Source organism: Suricata suricatta, chromosome 16 (assembly GCF_006229205.1).
Source record: "Suricata suricatta isolate VVHF042 chromosome 16, meerkat_22Aug2017_6uvM2_HiC, whole genome shotgun sequence".
Classification (NCBI taxonomy): Eukaryota; Metazoa; Chordata; class Mammalia; order Carnivora; family Herpestidae; genus Suricata; species Suricata suricatta.
Genome location: NC_043715.1, coordinates 47,894,707 through 47,911,015, shown reverse-complemented (window position 1 = coordinate 47,911,015; position 16,309 = coordinate 47,894,707). Strand labels below are relative to the sequence as shown.

Genomic DNA, 16,309 nt, shown 5'->3' with positions numbered 1-16,309 from the left:
GGTCGGAGCCCCGGCTGCAGCTCCACTGGCCCTTTCCCCGATCTCTGCTGTGGGGCCGTTCCGGGCTTCCTGGACTCTTCCCAGACCCTTGATTAGAAAGTAGAGTTGTCTCCATCTGGATCCTGGGAGGAAGTTCTCTGTGGGTTATCCCAGAAAAGCAGTCCTGCTCCTGGCCTCGCGCAGTGCCTGCGGTGTGCTGAGTCCTTAAAGGTTCCGAATAATAGCTTCAGAAATAGCTCCGTGTAATAGCTCCGTGTTGTTAATTTAAAATGCAACAGGATTTCTTAGCCTGCGGTTTTAATTAGTCATTTTTTGCCTTCATGCATATGGGAGAAGAAACTTTGTTGAGGCTCTTCCAGCTTAAGAACGTGGTCAAGTAACTACACCTTTTAAAAGGGTGTCATTGGGAGAAAATCATGGCAGTTTATCATTAGCAGCGGAACAGATCACTGTGGGACAGCCAGTCGGAATTACACTTTCCTAGGGGCACCTGTGGCTCAGTCGATTGAGCGTCTGACTTGGGCTCAGGTCACGATCTCGCGGTTGGTGAGTTCGAGCCCCAAGCCAAGCACTGTGCAGCAGCTCAGAGCCTGGAGCCTGCTTGGATTTTCTCTCTCTCTCTCTCTCTCTCTCTGTGTCTCAAAAGTAAATTAAACATTAAAAAAAATAATAATTAGACTTTCCTAGGGTAACAGTGACTTGCCATCTGGAGCATTCATCTTTGAATTCTGGGTTTCTGAAAAGATTTATTTTCTGGAAAGCACATGTGCAAGGAAAGTTTTGTGAAGCGTGAAAGCATCTGCCTCTCTGATGCGTTAGGGAAGAGCCGCGTTATGATTATACCCATTTTCAGGTGACTGGATTGAGGCATAGATTGATAACTTGCTTAATGTTTACACTGCTAGTGAGTAGAAAATAATAAGTAGAAATGCAGAGCCTGAACCCAGGCACCTTGGTCCCGTTAAGTTATATCATTTCTTCTGACAGCCAGGCTCAAGAAAACTCTGGAAGCTCCCAGAAGCACTTGGGTGAGGGACTGGTCATGAGCTCAGGCAGCTGGCCGAGGGAGCCCAGAGGAAGCTGGAATCCAGCCCCTGTTCTCAATTCTGCCTGGAGAAAGGGGCACCTCTCGGGGTCCCACAAGTGCCGTGCGGACTGACGGCTCTCCTGACGGCTTCCCTTCCGCAGCTTTGCCTTCCCAGAACTCTGCCCTGCCCCAAAAGGAAAAGGAGAGAAATGACCAAATTCCAGGTAAGTTGGTTTTGCCTTTCTGTTCCTTAAAATGACCTCTCCTTTCGCAATGTTTGGACACATTTCCCCGCTACTTGGGAAAGGTAAAGGGGAACCCAAGGCACTTAAATAATTGTTGTATACCAGCCTCTTGCTTTTTGTTTATTGCCAAATCACAGCGTGAAAATTAATATGAAAAAACTCGCACATTATAAACATGTTTGCAAATGAACAGGTTTAATTTCCCCGTGTTCTTTCTCATTTGTGTTTCCATGTCTAGATTTGTAATCACAGTCTAAATAGCATTTTGGATTTTTAATGTTTTATTTCTTTTAATGTGTACTTATTTTGAGAGAGAAAGAGAAAGAGTGTGAGTGAGTGGGAGAGGGGCAGAGAGAGAGAGAAGGAGAGAGAATCCCAAGCGGAGTCTGAGCTGTCAGTGTAGAGCCCATCAACCCCATAAACAGACCATAACCTGAGCTGAAATCAAGAGTCAGACTCAACCCACTGAGCCACCCAGGTGCCCTCCGTGTTGGATTTTTTAAATGCAATTTTACATTAACTACCATGTAAATTGTCATGTTATTTTCTGTAATTTACCTGATGTTTTACCCCAGTCTCCATATATATGTGGATTTTACCATTAGAGATGTTTGCACTAACAGTTGGCTTCCATATAACCTTTGCCCCCCGTACAGAAATTCTGAGAAGTCATTTTTTTTCTCTTTAATGTTCTAGGGACCCGATTGTTTTCTCACATGTTGTGCCTCAAACTTTGTGATAAGAATGTCTACAGTATGGCTTGGTGCAGCAGACTCCGCCAGAGATGAACTCAGAAAATAATGTTAGCTGTTTCCCACCAAAAAAAGCCAGATTCTGAGAGCGCCTGGCTGGCTCAGGGGGTAGAATATGTGACTCTTGATCTTGGGGTTGTTAGTTCAAGCCCCATATTGGGTGTAGAACTCACTTAAAAATTTAAATATTTTTTTTAAAACGCTAGATTCGTTTTTTATTCTACGTTAAACCATGTGTGCATTCTAGTTAAATATTGTTTTATTCATTGCCATGCATGTTTTAAAGATGCACATACTTATTATTTTATCTTTCTATGTTTACTTTTGCAAGAGAGAGCCCACGAGGAGTGGGAGGGGGCACAGAGAGGGGGAAGCACAGATCTGGACAGACTCCAGGCTCTGAGCTGTCAGCACAGACCCCGACGTGGGACTCAAACTATGAACTGTGAGATCGTGACCTGAGCGGAAGTCAGACGCTTGGCTGACTTAGCCACCAGGGTGCCCCCATACTTAACTTTTAAAAATCTTAAAATAAATAAAATTTAAAAAAAAATAAAAATCTTGAGGACTAGGGATCTGCCCGGCCACAGCAGTGTGAGGATATACTTGGTCTTCTCTGCATTTTAACTTGAAGAAACCGGTTTATGAGCCTTCAGATACCGCCTGAAACCTACTCCGGGCCCGGCTGACACTAAAGTTCCCATTGCCTCAGCTGGGAGTTCCAGGTGTCCAGTCAGGGTAAATGGAAAGACCCAGAAGGAAAGAGACTTCTCTGTTCTGAGACCTGAGGCCAGGCTACATGTGTGCTGGCAGGTCTGGTGGGGGGAGGACCCCAAACATAACACTGTCCTCACCTGATACTTTTCAGAGTGCTGCTCTCTTCTACGTCAGATGCATCAAGTCGTTGTTTAGTATGTAGGTGTTCAAAACACTAGCTAGAGTTACTTTTTATTTCCGTGCAGAAGAGGTTAGGACACAAATAGGAAACAGGAGTGTGTGTGTGTTGCGGGGGGGCGGGGGGTGAGGTTGGGAATTTATACACGCTAGAAAAAAGGCGTAATAGTCTCAGGAATTTTACCCATGCATAAGAAACTCCAGTAGGATTTTGAACAAAGGAAATGAACAGGTAATATGTGAAAAACCTCGAAAGATGATCTTATATTATTTGAGTGTAGTTGCCACACTGTGTCGAAAAGACTGTTTTGTTTGTTTTGTTTTAAAGATTTTATTTTTAAATGATCTCTTCACCGTACGTGGGGCTCAAACTCACAGCCCTGAGATCAAGAGTCCATGGATGGAGCCAGCCAGGTGCCCCCAGTTAGGGCCGGAGTATAGCGAATCCGGGAGACTTAGAGTCTCTTACAGGAAAAGGTAATTGGGGTAATTGCATTAAATTCGCAAAATCAAGGTGTGTATTTTTCAAGAGTGCAAATGCTACTTCCTGGAACCCATCCAAGACAGTTGGCTGAGATCTGTATAAAAATTTTTTGCAGCATTATTAATAACTTAAAAAATTAGCATACTGTTTAATTACATGGAATCATTAAATATATTCTAGATCCCACTTTTGTGGACCGGTAGGCAACCAGGAACAAGAATGACAAGAAGTGACGGCTGACGTTTGTTGAATACTTAATGCAAGTCCGACGGTGTCCTAAGTTCTTTATTCTCATTTGATCCCTTCCAGCTCCGGACGATGTAGTCCTGTTAGATCAGGAGACGGAGGACTAAGTTAGGGGACCAGCCAGGAGTGGGCAGAGCAGGGGTGCTGAAGGCCTGTTAGACCCACAGGCATTGATGAAATAGCGGTAGTTCCCAGTGAGAGAACAAGGTGGGCACTATTAAATACCGTTGGGACTGATTTGCTCAAAATTTCTTATAAAATTCGGCGCTGTCCGTCAAACTGTAAAACGTGTATGCCCTGATTGGACAGTGACAGTTCTAGAGACTTAACTATGTAAAGAGCCTCCACGTTACCTGTACCCAAGGTGTTTTAACTTTTCTTCCCTTCCCTTCCCCTCCCCTGCGCGGCCCTAGCATTTTTGGTGGGAACGCGGAAGGGGAAGAAGAGAAAGCAGAGGTGCTCGGTTCCCTCAGGATCGGGAGCAGCTTCCCGCCTCTCGCCACCTCCTCCGTGCTGCCCCGCTCCCAGCGGCCACCGGGTGCGAGACTGAGGTTGAGTGTGCTTGGTGTCGTAGGAGGCAGTGACGTTCAAGGACGTGGCCGTGGTCTTCACGGAGGAGGAGCTGGGGCTGCTGGACCCCGCCCAGAGGGAGCTGTACCGAGACGTGATGCTGGAGAACTTCCGGAACCTGGTCTCTCTGGGTGAGCACAAGACCTTTCTGTCGCTCGTCCCCACAAGCAGGGTTTCCTAACCTTGGCACTGTTGGCATTTGGGGGCAGATAATTCTTTGTCGCGAGGGCTGTCCTGTGCATATTAGGATGTTGAAGGACGTCCCTTCCCTCCGCCTAGTCGTTTAAGGCTTCAGGGCTCCTCAGAGACCAGAGTCTTCTAGTCCCTTTAGAACACGCAGACACCTGTTTCTGGTCTTCATTCCAAGGCACATGTTGTCTCGTGTAAATGAACAGTTAAGCTTGTCTTCACCTGGCTCCGTATTTCATATTTCCTTTTAAAACTCCTAGATCATGAGGCATTGCTGGGTCAGGGCATTGGCGAATGGCATCAGCAGTCTCCCAATCTAGAATATTCACGGAACAGAGAACAGGACAGAGGCCCTTAGCGGTGGCGCACCTTGAAGCGTTACAGTGAGGGGCGTCCGACTGGGAAGGACGTGCGGAAAACAGTGGTTAGAAACCGTTCATTGGCTCATTTATTTCAGTAATTTGTGTGGCACTAACAGATTTCTAGGGAGACCGAGCGTGTTGCTCACTGTGGGTCGTGACCGAGAAGCGACCGGGAAGCACCGCCGTGGGCGGCGCACAGCCTCCTTCCTGGGTGGGAACCGGAGCGTTCAGCCCTCCGGCCCTTCCCGTTTTCACTCGCATCCCCTCTGTTCACAGGGCATTCCTCCTCCAAACCAGACATGATATCCCAGTTGGAGAGGGAGGAAAAGCTCTGCGTGAAGGACGTGCACGCTCAGAGAGGTGGGCACGCGGGTAAGAATGGCGCAGCTCGGGTCCTGGATGGCGACGGTCCCGTCCGTCTGCCCGCCGGCTGGTTAATCTTCATGCCGCAGCCAGAGAGGCCCTTGAAAACATGAGTCCCGTCCCGTCACTCCTCTGCTTCAGTCCCTCCGGGCTCCTCTCGCTCAGAGTAAAACCCAGCGTGTTCCAGGGGCCTGGAAGGTTCTGTGGTATGGGCTCATTCCCCCGACCTCACCATTCCTTCTGCACTTTTCTCCAGGCACGCCCCCTCCTTCGGTCTGCCAGCCTCACGGCACAAATGTGCTTCTGCCCCAGGACCTTTTCCATTCTCTTCCCCGGCCAGAACGCTGCCAGTCCGCCCCTCCTGCTTTCTCACTCGCTCCTGTCTGTCCGATGTCCTTTCACCCAGGGCCTTATCTGACCATGACTTAACGTGCCACCTCCTGGCACCCTCCAGGTCCCTGACTTGTCTTAATTTACATGTAAGCACTATACCACCAGGCCCATTAGCACATCGGATTTTTACATTGTGGTGAAGTACGCGTAACATACAACTTACTTCAGCCATCTTTAAGCGGGCCTTAAGTATATCCACGCTGTTGTGCAATCATTCACACTGTCTACCTCCAGAAGTTTCCATCCCATACCAAAACCCTACACCATAAACCATGCTCCCTGTTCTTCTCTTACCCACCTCCTGGTGACCGCTGTTCTCCTTTCTGTCTGGATTTGACTATTTCAGGTACCTCATGTAAGTGTAAGCGGAATCATGCGGCGTTTGCCATTTGCATCTGGTTTATTTCACTTAGCATAACGTCTTCAAGGTTGATCATGTTGTAATGTACGCCAGAATTTCCTCCTTTTTTATGGCTGAATGGCATCGTGTTTTATGTACATATCACGTTTTCTTCATCCATTGTTGGACATTTGGGTTGTACCGTTTCGTTATTGTGAAAAATGCTGCTGTGAAAACGTATGTACTAATATCTGTTCAGGTCCGTGCTTTCTGTTATTTATGTGTATATCCAGAACGGAAGTGTTGGATCGTATTGGTAATTCTATTTTTCTTAAATGTTTTTTATTTATTTTTGAGAGATGGAGAGAGAGAGCGCGAGCAGGGGAGGGGCAGAGAGGGAGGGAGACACAGAATCCGAAGCAGGCTCCAGGCTCTGAGCTGTCCGCACAGGGCCCGATGCCCGCGAACTGTGAGATCATGACCTGAGCCGAAGTCCGATGCTTAACCGACTGAGCCACCCAGGCGCCCCAATTTTTTTTCCCTTGAGGGAGGAAGGAAGGCAGGGAGGGAGAGAGAGCGCAAGCGGGGGAGGGGCGCAGAGCGAAAGGGAAAGAGAGACTCTTAAGCAGAGTCCATGCTCAGCACAGAGCCTGAGTGGGGCTCTGTCTCAGGGCCATGAGATCATGACCTGTGCTGAAATCAAGAGTCAGATGCTTAGCCGACTAAGCCGCCCAGGTGCCCCTGGTAGCTGTATTTTTAGTTTCTGAGGCACCGCCGTACTGGTTTCACATTGGCTGCACTATTTTATGTCCCCACTAGCAGCGCGCCAGGGCTCCAGTTCTCTTCATCCTCACCAACACTTGTGTTCTTTGGTTTTGTTTCCCCCTTAACAATACCACCCTAACGGGTACGAAGTGCTATTTCGTGGTGATTTGCAATTCTCTGATAACTAGCTTTGTCGATCATCTTTTCATGTGCTTAGTACCCATTTGTGTATCTTAGGAGAAATGTCTGTGTGAGTCTTTTGTCCATTTTTGAATCTGATTGTTTTCTTTTGAGTTTTAGGAGTTCTCTGTGTTCTGAATACTAATCCTGTATCAGATACAGGATTTACAAGTATTTTCTCATTTTGTATGTGGGCCTTTTCTCTATGGATAGTGTCTTTTGATGCACAAGAGTTTTTAATTTTCATGAAGTTTTCAAATATGTCCTTTCTTCCCTGTGCCTTTGGTGTCCTAGCCAAGAAATCATTGTCACATCCAATATCACAAAGCTTTTGCTGCATGCTTTCTCCTAGGAGTTTTAGTTTTTGCTCCTATGTTTTGATTTTTGATGTGTTTTGAGGGAATCTGTGACTATGGTATAAGGAAAGGTCTGGCGTCATGCCTTTGCACATAGATATCCAATATTTCCAGCACCATTTATTGAAAAGACTGTCCTTTTCCCATTGAATGGTCTTAGCACTCTTGTCAAAAACCATTTGACCGTGTATGCAGTGGTTTATTTTTGGGCCTTGTAGACTATTCCCTTGGTCTGTATGTCTTTTTGCCAGTACCACACTTTTTTGACTACAGCAGCTTTATACTGAGTTTTGAAATCAGGAAGTGACTACCTCCAACTTTTTTTCTTTTTTAAAGGTTTTGGCTACTCAGGGTCTCTTGAGATTCCATGTGACTTTAGGATGGGTTTTTCTGTTTCTGTATCATTGGCATTTGGGTAGAGATTGCATTGAATCTATAGATCCTTTGGCTATGAAACATTGATATCTTAACAGTGTTAAACCTTCCAATCCATGAACATGGACTATCATTCCATTTTTTTATGTTTTTAATTTATCAGTGTTTTGTAGTTTGCAGTGTACATGTCTTTCACCTCCTTGGTTAAGTTAATTCCCAGGTGTTTTATTCTTTTTGATGCTATTGCATATAGAATTTTTTTAAAAATTTGTATCCAAGTTAGTTAGCATATGGTGTAATACTGATTTCAGGAGTAGAATCCAGGGACTCATCCCCTGCATATAACACCCAGTGTTCATCCCAACAAGTGGTTCCTTAATGCCTCTTGCCCATTTAGCGCATCCCCCGCCGCCCCACAGCCCCTTCAGCAAACCTCAGTTTGTTCTCTATATTTAGGAGTTTCTGTTTTGTCCCCCTCCCTGTTTTTATATTATTTTTGTTTCCTGTCCCTTATGTTCATCTGTTTTGTATCTTAAGTTCCATATATGAGTGAACTCATATGACATTTGTCTTTCCCCGGGTGACTTATTTCACTTAGCACAGTATACTCTAGTTCCAACCATGTTGTTGCACATAGCAAGATTTTATTCTTTTTGATCACCAAGTAATATTCCATTGTATATATACACCACATCTTCTTTATCCATTTATCTGTCAATGGACATTTGGGCTCATTACATACTTTCACTATTGTCAGCGCTGCTATAAACTTTGGGGTGCTTGTGCCCCTTCGAAACAGCACTCCTGTATCCTTTCGGTAAATACCTAGTAGTGCACTTGCTAGGTGTAGGGTAGTTGTATTTTTCAGTTTTTGAGGAACCTCCATACTGGTTTCCAGAGCGGCTGCACCAGTCTGCATTCCCACCAGCAGTGCAAAAGAGATCCTTTTTCTCCGCATCCTCGCCAACATCTGTCGTTGCCTGAGTTGTTAATGTTAGCCATTCTGGCAGATGTGAGGTGGTATCTGATTGTGGTTTTGGTTTGTATTTCTCTGATTTCCTTTTCTCATTATTTGCTGTTTGTATGTAGAAATGCAACTGGTTTCTGTGTGTGGCTTTGTATGGTGCTACTTTGCTGAATTCATTTAACAGGGTTTTTTTTTTTTTTTTGCTTTTTTTTTTTTTTACTTTTTTTTTAAAAAATAGTTTATTGTCAAATTGGTTTCCATATAACACCCGGTGCTCTTCTCCACAAGTGCCCTCCTCCATCACCACCACCTCTTTTCCCCTCTTGGGCTTTCTACATATAAGATTGTGTCCCATCTGGCAGGTCGGTCAACGCAGGTTCCTGAGGGAGGGAGTGAGAACTGGGGGGCAGGGAGCACAGAGAGTGGAGGCAAGACACAGTCTCTGATCAAGCCTCATTTATTTAAAAAACACACACACCTTATAAAAGGTTCAAGGTGGGAAGCAAGGCAGCTGACCTAGGTTGGTTGCTAGAAAACAGGGTCAAGTGATTATAATGTTAGGGTGGGGGAGGAACCAAAACTGCAGCTTCAGCCCAGCGCCTGAGGGGCCCTGCCCTGCCTGCAGGCGGTTGATCTTTGTTCTTCTGGCAGCTTCCCACAAGATTGTATCATCTATGAACATAAATAATTTTACATCTTCCTTTCCAATTTCCATCACCCACCCCACCCCCGACTCACAGCCACAAATCTGATCTCTGTTTCTGTAAATTTGGTATTTTTAGATTGCACACATAAATGAGATCACAGGGTATTTGTCTGTGTCTGACTTATTCCACTTAGCATAATGCCCTCAGAGTCCATCCATGTTGTCACAAATTTTCTGCTCTTTTATGGCTGAATCATATTTCTGTGTGTGTGGGTCACATTTTCGTTATCTGTTCATATTTGTTCATGCCTTTTATTTCTTGCCCAATTTCTCAGGCCCAAACTTCCAGTACAGTGTTGAATATTAAGAACAAAAGTAGGCATCCTTGCCTTATTCCCAGTATTGGAGGAGAAAAGCTTTCAGTCTTTCGTCATTGAGTCTGATGTTTTGCTCTATGTTTTTCATTTCAGACTTCATTACGTTGAGGTAGTATCTCTCCATTCTTTGTTGAGTTTTTTTAATTATGAAAGTATTTTTAAGTTTTGTCATGTTTTTTCTATATCAACGGAAATGATTATAGAGTTTTTCCTTTATTCTTTTAAATGGCACATCACATTGATTTTTGTGTGTTGAACCATCCTTGCATTCCAGGAATAAATCCCACTTGGCCACATTGTAGTATCCTTTTCATAGACTACTGAATTTGGTTTGCTAGTATTTTTAGATCAGTGTTCATAGGGATGTTTGTCTGTAGTTTCCTTTTTTACTGTGTCTCTGTCTGGCTTAATTGTTGGGAAGTACTGGCCTCACAGAGTAAGTAAGGACACATTCTCTCCTCTTCAGTATTTTGAAGGAAGATTTAAGAAGGATTGGTGTTTTTCTTTAAACGCTTGGTAGAATTCACCAGTTCAGTTTGGTCCTGGCTTTTCTTTGGTGGGAAGTTTTTGATTCAATCTCTTTAGTAGTTACAGGTCTGTTTAGGTTTCCTGTTTCTTCATAATTCTGCCTTAGTAGGTTTATGTTTCTAGGAATTTGTCCGTTTTATCTAGGTTATCCAATTTGTTGACATACAGTTGTTCACAGTGCTCTTTTATAATCTTTTATGTTTCTCTGTCAGCAGTAACATCTTCACTTTCATTTCTAATTTTGTAATTTGAGTCTTCTCTTTTTTCCTAGCCACTCTAGCTAAATGTTTGTCCATTTTGTTGATATATTCGAAAAACCAGAATCTTTACTCATTGATTTTCTTTGTTTTTTTTATCCTCTATTTTAATATTTATCTCTGTTCTTTTGTATTTCCTTATGCTCACTTTGGGTTTAGTTCTTTTTCTAGTTCCTTATGATATAAAATTTTATATTTGGTTTGAGATCATTTTTATTTTTTCCAGTTTATTGAATTAAAATTGACATATAATGTTTAAGTTGTACAACATAATAAATTGATATTTGTATATATTACAAAATGGTTACTGTAATAAGTTAACATCCATTACCTCATATAGTTAATTTTTCTCCTTGTGTTGAGAACTTTTAAGATCGACTCTTTAGAAACTTTCAAACATACAATACAGTATTGTTAACTATAGTTGTCATGTTGTACACCATAGCCCCAGAACTTACTATCTTATATTGAAAAGTTTATAGCTTTTAGCCACTTTTACACCATTCACCCACCCCACCCCCAACTCTTGCAACCACAAATCTGATCTCTGTTTCTGTAAATTTGACATTTTTAGATTCCACACATAAATGAGATCATAGGGTATTTGTCTTTCTGTGTCTGACTTATTCCACTTAGCATAATGCCCTCAGAGTCCATCCATGATGTCACGAATTTTCTTCTTTTTTTTATTGCTGAATTATATTCCTGTGTGTGTGTGTGTGTCACATTTTCATTATCTGTTCATTAGTTGGTGAACACGTAAATGGTTTCCATGTCTCAGCTGTTGTCAGTAATGTTGCAGTGAACGTGGGGGTGTAAATATCTTTTCTGAATGGTGATTTTGTTTCCTTTGGATATATATCCAGAAGGGGAATTGTTTGATCTCTTTTTGATGCAAGCATTCGCAGATAAAAAGTTTCTCTTTGCATTGCTTTCCTTGCATCCCCTACGTTTTGGTACACTGGATTTTCTTTTTCATTTGTCTCCAGATATTTTCTGATTCTTTGTGATTGTTTTTCTTTGATTCATTGGTTACTTATCATGTTTTAATTTCCACATGTGTGTGAATTTTCCAACATTCCCTCTGCTTTTGATTTCTAGCTTCAGTCCATTGTGATTAGAAAAGTTTGTTGTATGATTTCATTCAATCGTTTTAAATTTGTTGAGTCTTTGGATGTCTTCACATATGGTCTGCCCTGGAGAATGACTTGAGAAAAATGAATATTGCTGTTGTTGGGTGGTATTTCCGGTGTATGTTAGGTCCAGTTAGGCTTGTAGTGTTAAGTTCTATGTTTCCTTGATACTTTGTCTGGTTCTTTTCATTACTGAGCACAGAATATTGACTGTTCTTTCTGTCACTACTGATAGCCATTTATCCCTTCAGTTCCGTTTACATTTGCCTCACATAATTGGAATTCTGATGTTTAGCATATATCTATTTGTAATTTTTATATCTTCTTGGTGCCTTGACTCTTTTATGAGTATAGATTGTTTCTTGTAACAATTTTTGACTTAAGCGTCTATTTTCTCTGACATCAGTAGAGCCATCCAGCTCTCTTTTGTATGGGATATCTTCTGTCACTTTCTTTTCTTTCTTTTTTCTTTTCCTTTTTCTTTGAATGTTTGTTTGTTTTTGAGAAAGCACATGAGCAGGGGATCAGAGGATCCAAAGCAGGTTCTGTGCTGACAGCAGATCACCTCCCACTGTGACCTGGCTGTAGCCACCTGACACGGCTCTACTAACCACCTCAGCCAGTTCCTGGTTGGCAAGGCCCACTGAGCGAGGATTCACAATCAGGTTGTTGTAGAGATCATCTTTAGGGACTGGAGTAAAACTCAAATCTCCAAAATCTTTTAGGTGGCAGCCTAAACTGGAGAGTCTCTTCATCAAGCCAGCGTCTCTTACAGCAGTGGGACCATGTTCCACTCCTTTTCTTTTCTGTTTATGACCTCTTTAAATTTACATAGTACTCCAACATATTAATACCCCGTGAACTACAAAAAAAAAAAAACCCACAAATTTACAGTAGTATTGGTCACCAAAATGGAGAAGGAAAGGAAACTTTACAATTGTGAGAATGCGCAAATGTTCTCATTAAGGCAATATTGACCCAGACAGCCATGTAGTATCTGTCCTCTCAAATGCATTTGATTGGCATTTATGCCAATCAAAAGGCATAAATTGGAAGAATGGCTTAAAAAAATAAAACAACATGATCCAGCTATAAGTGGTCTATGGGTGGAGGGCACTTAAGGGGAAGAGCACTGGGTGCTGTATGGAAAACAATTTGACAATAAAATATTATGGGGGAAAAAAAAGAAACTTTATATCTAAGAACATACATAGCTTGAAAGTGATAGGACAGGGGTGCCTGAGTGGCTTGGTTGGCTGAGTGTCCGACTTTGGCTCTCTGGCCATGACCTCACAATTCGTGAGTTCTATAATTTTAATACCAGTTCTAATAAATGGGGGGTTACTGCCATACTAAGCAGTTAGTCAACATAACAGCTAGGTGTCGTACATTTCAACTCAATTCTGACACCGTCTGTCTAGATGTAGCATCAGATCCTACAGGTTGAAGGCTCTGTTCTACAGGGTTCCTACCTGTCACCTTCACCCTCTTTCAGAGGCCAGTTAGAAGGCCAGGTTGTTAACTGTTCTTCAGAGTTTCCCTCAAATCCAACCTTGGGTTCAATTAATTTGCTTCAGCAGCTCACAGAACTCAGAGATACAGTTTACTTACTAGCTTATCAGTTTATTATAAAGGGTTATAACTCGACAGCCATAAGGAAGAGATGCATAGGGCAAAGCATGTGGGAAGGGGTGCGGAACTTCCAGACTCTCTCTGGGCTCACGACTCTCCCTGCATCTCCACGTGTCCACCAACCTAAAAGTTCCTCAGGCCCTCCCATTTTGGCTTTTTATGGAGGCCTCATTAGTTAGATATGATCAATTACGTCGTTGGCTATTAGTGATTGGTTCAGCTTTCTGCCCTTCTCCCCTCCCCAGAGGTCGGGGGATGAGACTAAAAATTCCAATCCTATACTCAAGGTTGGCTTCATGGCAACCAGCCTCCCATCCTTAGAGGATTTCCAGAAGTCACTTCATTAACCAGAATTCAGATGTGGTTGAAAGAGGTTTGTTAGCAAGTGCCGGACACCCATTTCACCTTTATGGCTATGGAAGGCTTTCAGGAACTGAGGAGAAGAGACCAAATACTATAACAAAGATGCTCCCATTGTTCTTTTCCCTTGGGAAATTCCAAGGATTTGGGGATCTGTGGGCCAGGAACTGGAGACCAAAATATATAGTCATTGTAAATCACATTATCACATTTTATAGCATTCAGTAGATAGGCTTTCTATATATCTTTAACTTTTCATGAGTGTTTTATTTTTTGACACTATATAAATAGAATTCATTTTTCACTTATTTGCTTCTACCTCATACGAGTACAATTAATTTTTGAGATCAGACTTGGAGCCTGCAGTCTTCGCATATTGGTATATTCTAGAAGCATTTTTGTACATCCCTAAAGATTTTCTATGTGGAAACTCACAACGTGCACTGTATCTTTCTTCTTCCCGATCTGAATGCCGCTGGGTGGGTAGGTAGCTAGGTAGACAGCATCAGTCTTTCAGCACCAACAGTGGTGTTGGCTGTAGGTTTTCTTTTTGGGTTGAGTTTCCTTCTGTTCTTAGTTTCAGAGTTTTTATCATGAACGGGTAATAGCATTTCGTAAAATACTGAGATAATCCTAACATTTTCTCTTGTATGCTGCAAATATGATAAAACGTACTGGCGATTTCACAGGTCCAAACAACCTTGCATTCCTTCTATTAAAACCCAAACTTCAGCCGACTAAATTTTAAAGGTCTTACTGGCTTTCTGCAGTGATTCCTGACTCAGGCAGCCCTCCTGAGAGCGGATAGGAAAGCTCCCTAGGGAGCTCTACAGACTAAACGACTTCCAGGTAGAACAAGGAAGTCCTGTGAGGCTGCAGAAGCAGGGTGGTCATTGCCAGGGCACTGGCCCTTGAGGGGATGGCAGGCTACCTAACTCCAGCGGACCCGGGGATTGCCGACAGGCTTAAGATGCATTTCTGGGTGAGCCAAAATTGTACCAAGTCCTGGTGTGGTGGCATGGGGCTTAGCAGACGCAACCCCATCTGGGGCCTGTGCCCTCGAATGCTGGGATTAACCCGACCTACTCAGGACGTACTAGGATGCTTTTTCTTTTCTTTTTTTTTAAGCAAAAGGCAACATTTTAAATGCAAGGAATTTTAATTAAATTGGCATATTTAAGACTAAAAAAAAGATAAAGTGGACATTGCCAGCTTATCTTCAGCCCTTGCCTTTAACAGGCTAACAAACACAACCTGAAACACAGCTGAGTCTTGCTGTTCTGATACAGTGAAGGGATTTCCTTCGTATTTAAATATATTAATGTGACCAGTTATATAACTCTAAATATAAAACCAATCTCCTATAAGTTTAGAGATGGCATTTATCATCTCTGTGAAAAGCTAAATATCTAATTAATTCCAGTCACATTGTTTTGAAGGGGAAAACAGTGCCAGCACTTGCTGAACCGGAAGTACTATCAAAATTCAAAAAGCTAGTCATATTCATTTAACCACAAGCCCAATCTTAGTTAAATCAGAACCGTCCAAAAGAAATATTCAGTCAGCCATTCATGATCTGAATTCTGGTGCATGAGATCAATTTAAATATGGTACACATAGAGTCATGAGACACTTTTGTTTTGTAATAAGTAAGGCAAAAGCCAACTATTACTCCGTAGCAGCTTTTTGGAGATAAGCTATCCAGTCTGCTCTTTCCCCTGCCTTCTTCATGCCAGCGAAGGTCATTTTTGTTCCAGGGATGTACTTCTTGGGATTCTCCGAATGCCCCATCAGTGTCTCCTCTCCCCGGGTGATGCCTTTGTTCTTGTTGGCGTCCCTGTAAGTCAGTCCAGGGGCCTGACCCGTCTTTCGCCCAAATAAACCATGGAGATTCGGCCCAGTCTTGTGCTTGCCTCCCTTTTCCACGGTATGGCACCGGGCACACTTCTGAACAAAAATCTTCTTGCCCTTCTCCACATCACCCATTTTTAAATCGCTCTTTGGTCGTACGCGAAGCGAGGGTGCCCGCTCACAAGCCGGACGTCCAGCTCTCTCCTAGGATTCTTTTCTTACACTTCTAAAAACAAGGAAGGTTTGCTCTTTATTAAGGATATTTGTACCTTGGTTAGGGGAGATCCTGATTTGTAACTTGATGTCTTTCTCTGGTTTTGCTGTCGCGGTAACACTGGCCTTACACAGTGACCTTCAGGTGTGTCTTCCTCTTTGTTCTGGAAGGGTTTGTGTACAGGACTGGTATTACTCCTTTCCTAAGTGCTAAGTGGAAGCCGCTGGCAAAGCCGTCTGGTCTTTTTATGAGAATGTTTTTGTTTATGAATTAAGTTCCTGAACTCTTTAAAAAGATTTTTTGCTTTTCTTGCTACGGATTTGGATATTTGTATGTTTCAGGGAATTAGTACATTTTATCTAAGTTGTTGAAAAATCCCCTTATTTTAATGCCTTTATGATCTGTAGTGATATCCTTTCGTGCCTAATGTTGAGTTTTTCCTCTTGTTTCTATTTATTTGATTTTTACTCTTCTTTCCTACTTAATTACCTTTTTTCATGGCTTCATGAGATGGAACCCTAGGTTTTTGATTTTAGACCTTTCTTGTTTTCTAACATAAACATTTAAAGCCATAAAAGTATCTCTGAGTGCTGTTCAACCACACGCCAGAAGTTGTGGTTTAATGTTCCTTCATCATTATTTCAAAGTATTTTCTTTTTTTTAAGCATTTAAAAATTAAAAAAAATTTTTTTAATTACTTTATTTTTTTCCATAATATTTTATTGTCAAATTGTTTTCCATGCAACACCCAGTGCTCTTCCCCTTAAGTGCCCTCCACCATCACCACCACCTGTCTTCCCCCC

General features: G+C 42.6%; 1 protein-coding gene and 1 pseudogene across 2 annotated transcripts in view; one reads left to right on the top strand and one right to left on the bottom strand.

Annotated features, from left to right (window-relative positions):
• The first annotated feature begins 1,050 nt into the window (after positions 1–1,050).
• ZNF235 (zinc finger protein 235) overlaps positions 1,051–16,309 on the top strand; it is a 27,695-nt gene continuing 12,436 nt past the window's right edge. Inside the window, exons 1-3 of one of the 2 annotated variants that reach the window (XM_029924941.1) lie at positions 1,051–1,251; positions 4,223–4,349; positions 5,046–5,129. In XM_029924941.1, coding sequence (XP_029780801.1) covers positions 1,237–1,251; positions 4,223–4,349; positions 5,046–5,129 — 226 coding nt within the window. In that variant the 5' untranslated portion in view covers positions 1,051–1,236. Of the gene's footprint in view, positions 1,252–4,222; positions 4,350–5,045; positions 5,142–16,309 lie in introns of both variants that reach the window. The other variant, XM_029924940.1, reaches the window with a different exon arrangement.
• On the bottom strand, positions 15,110–15,427 carry LOC115280215 (annotated as a pseudogene).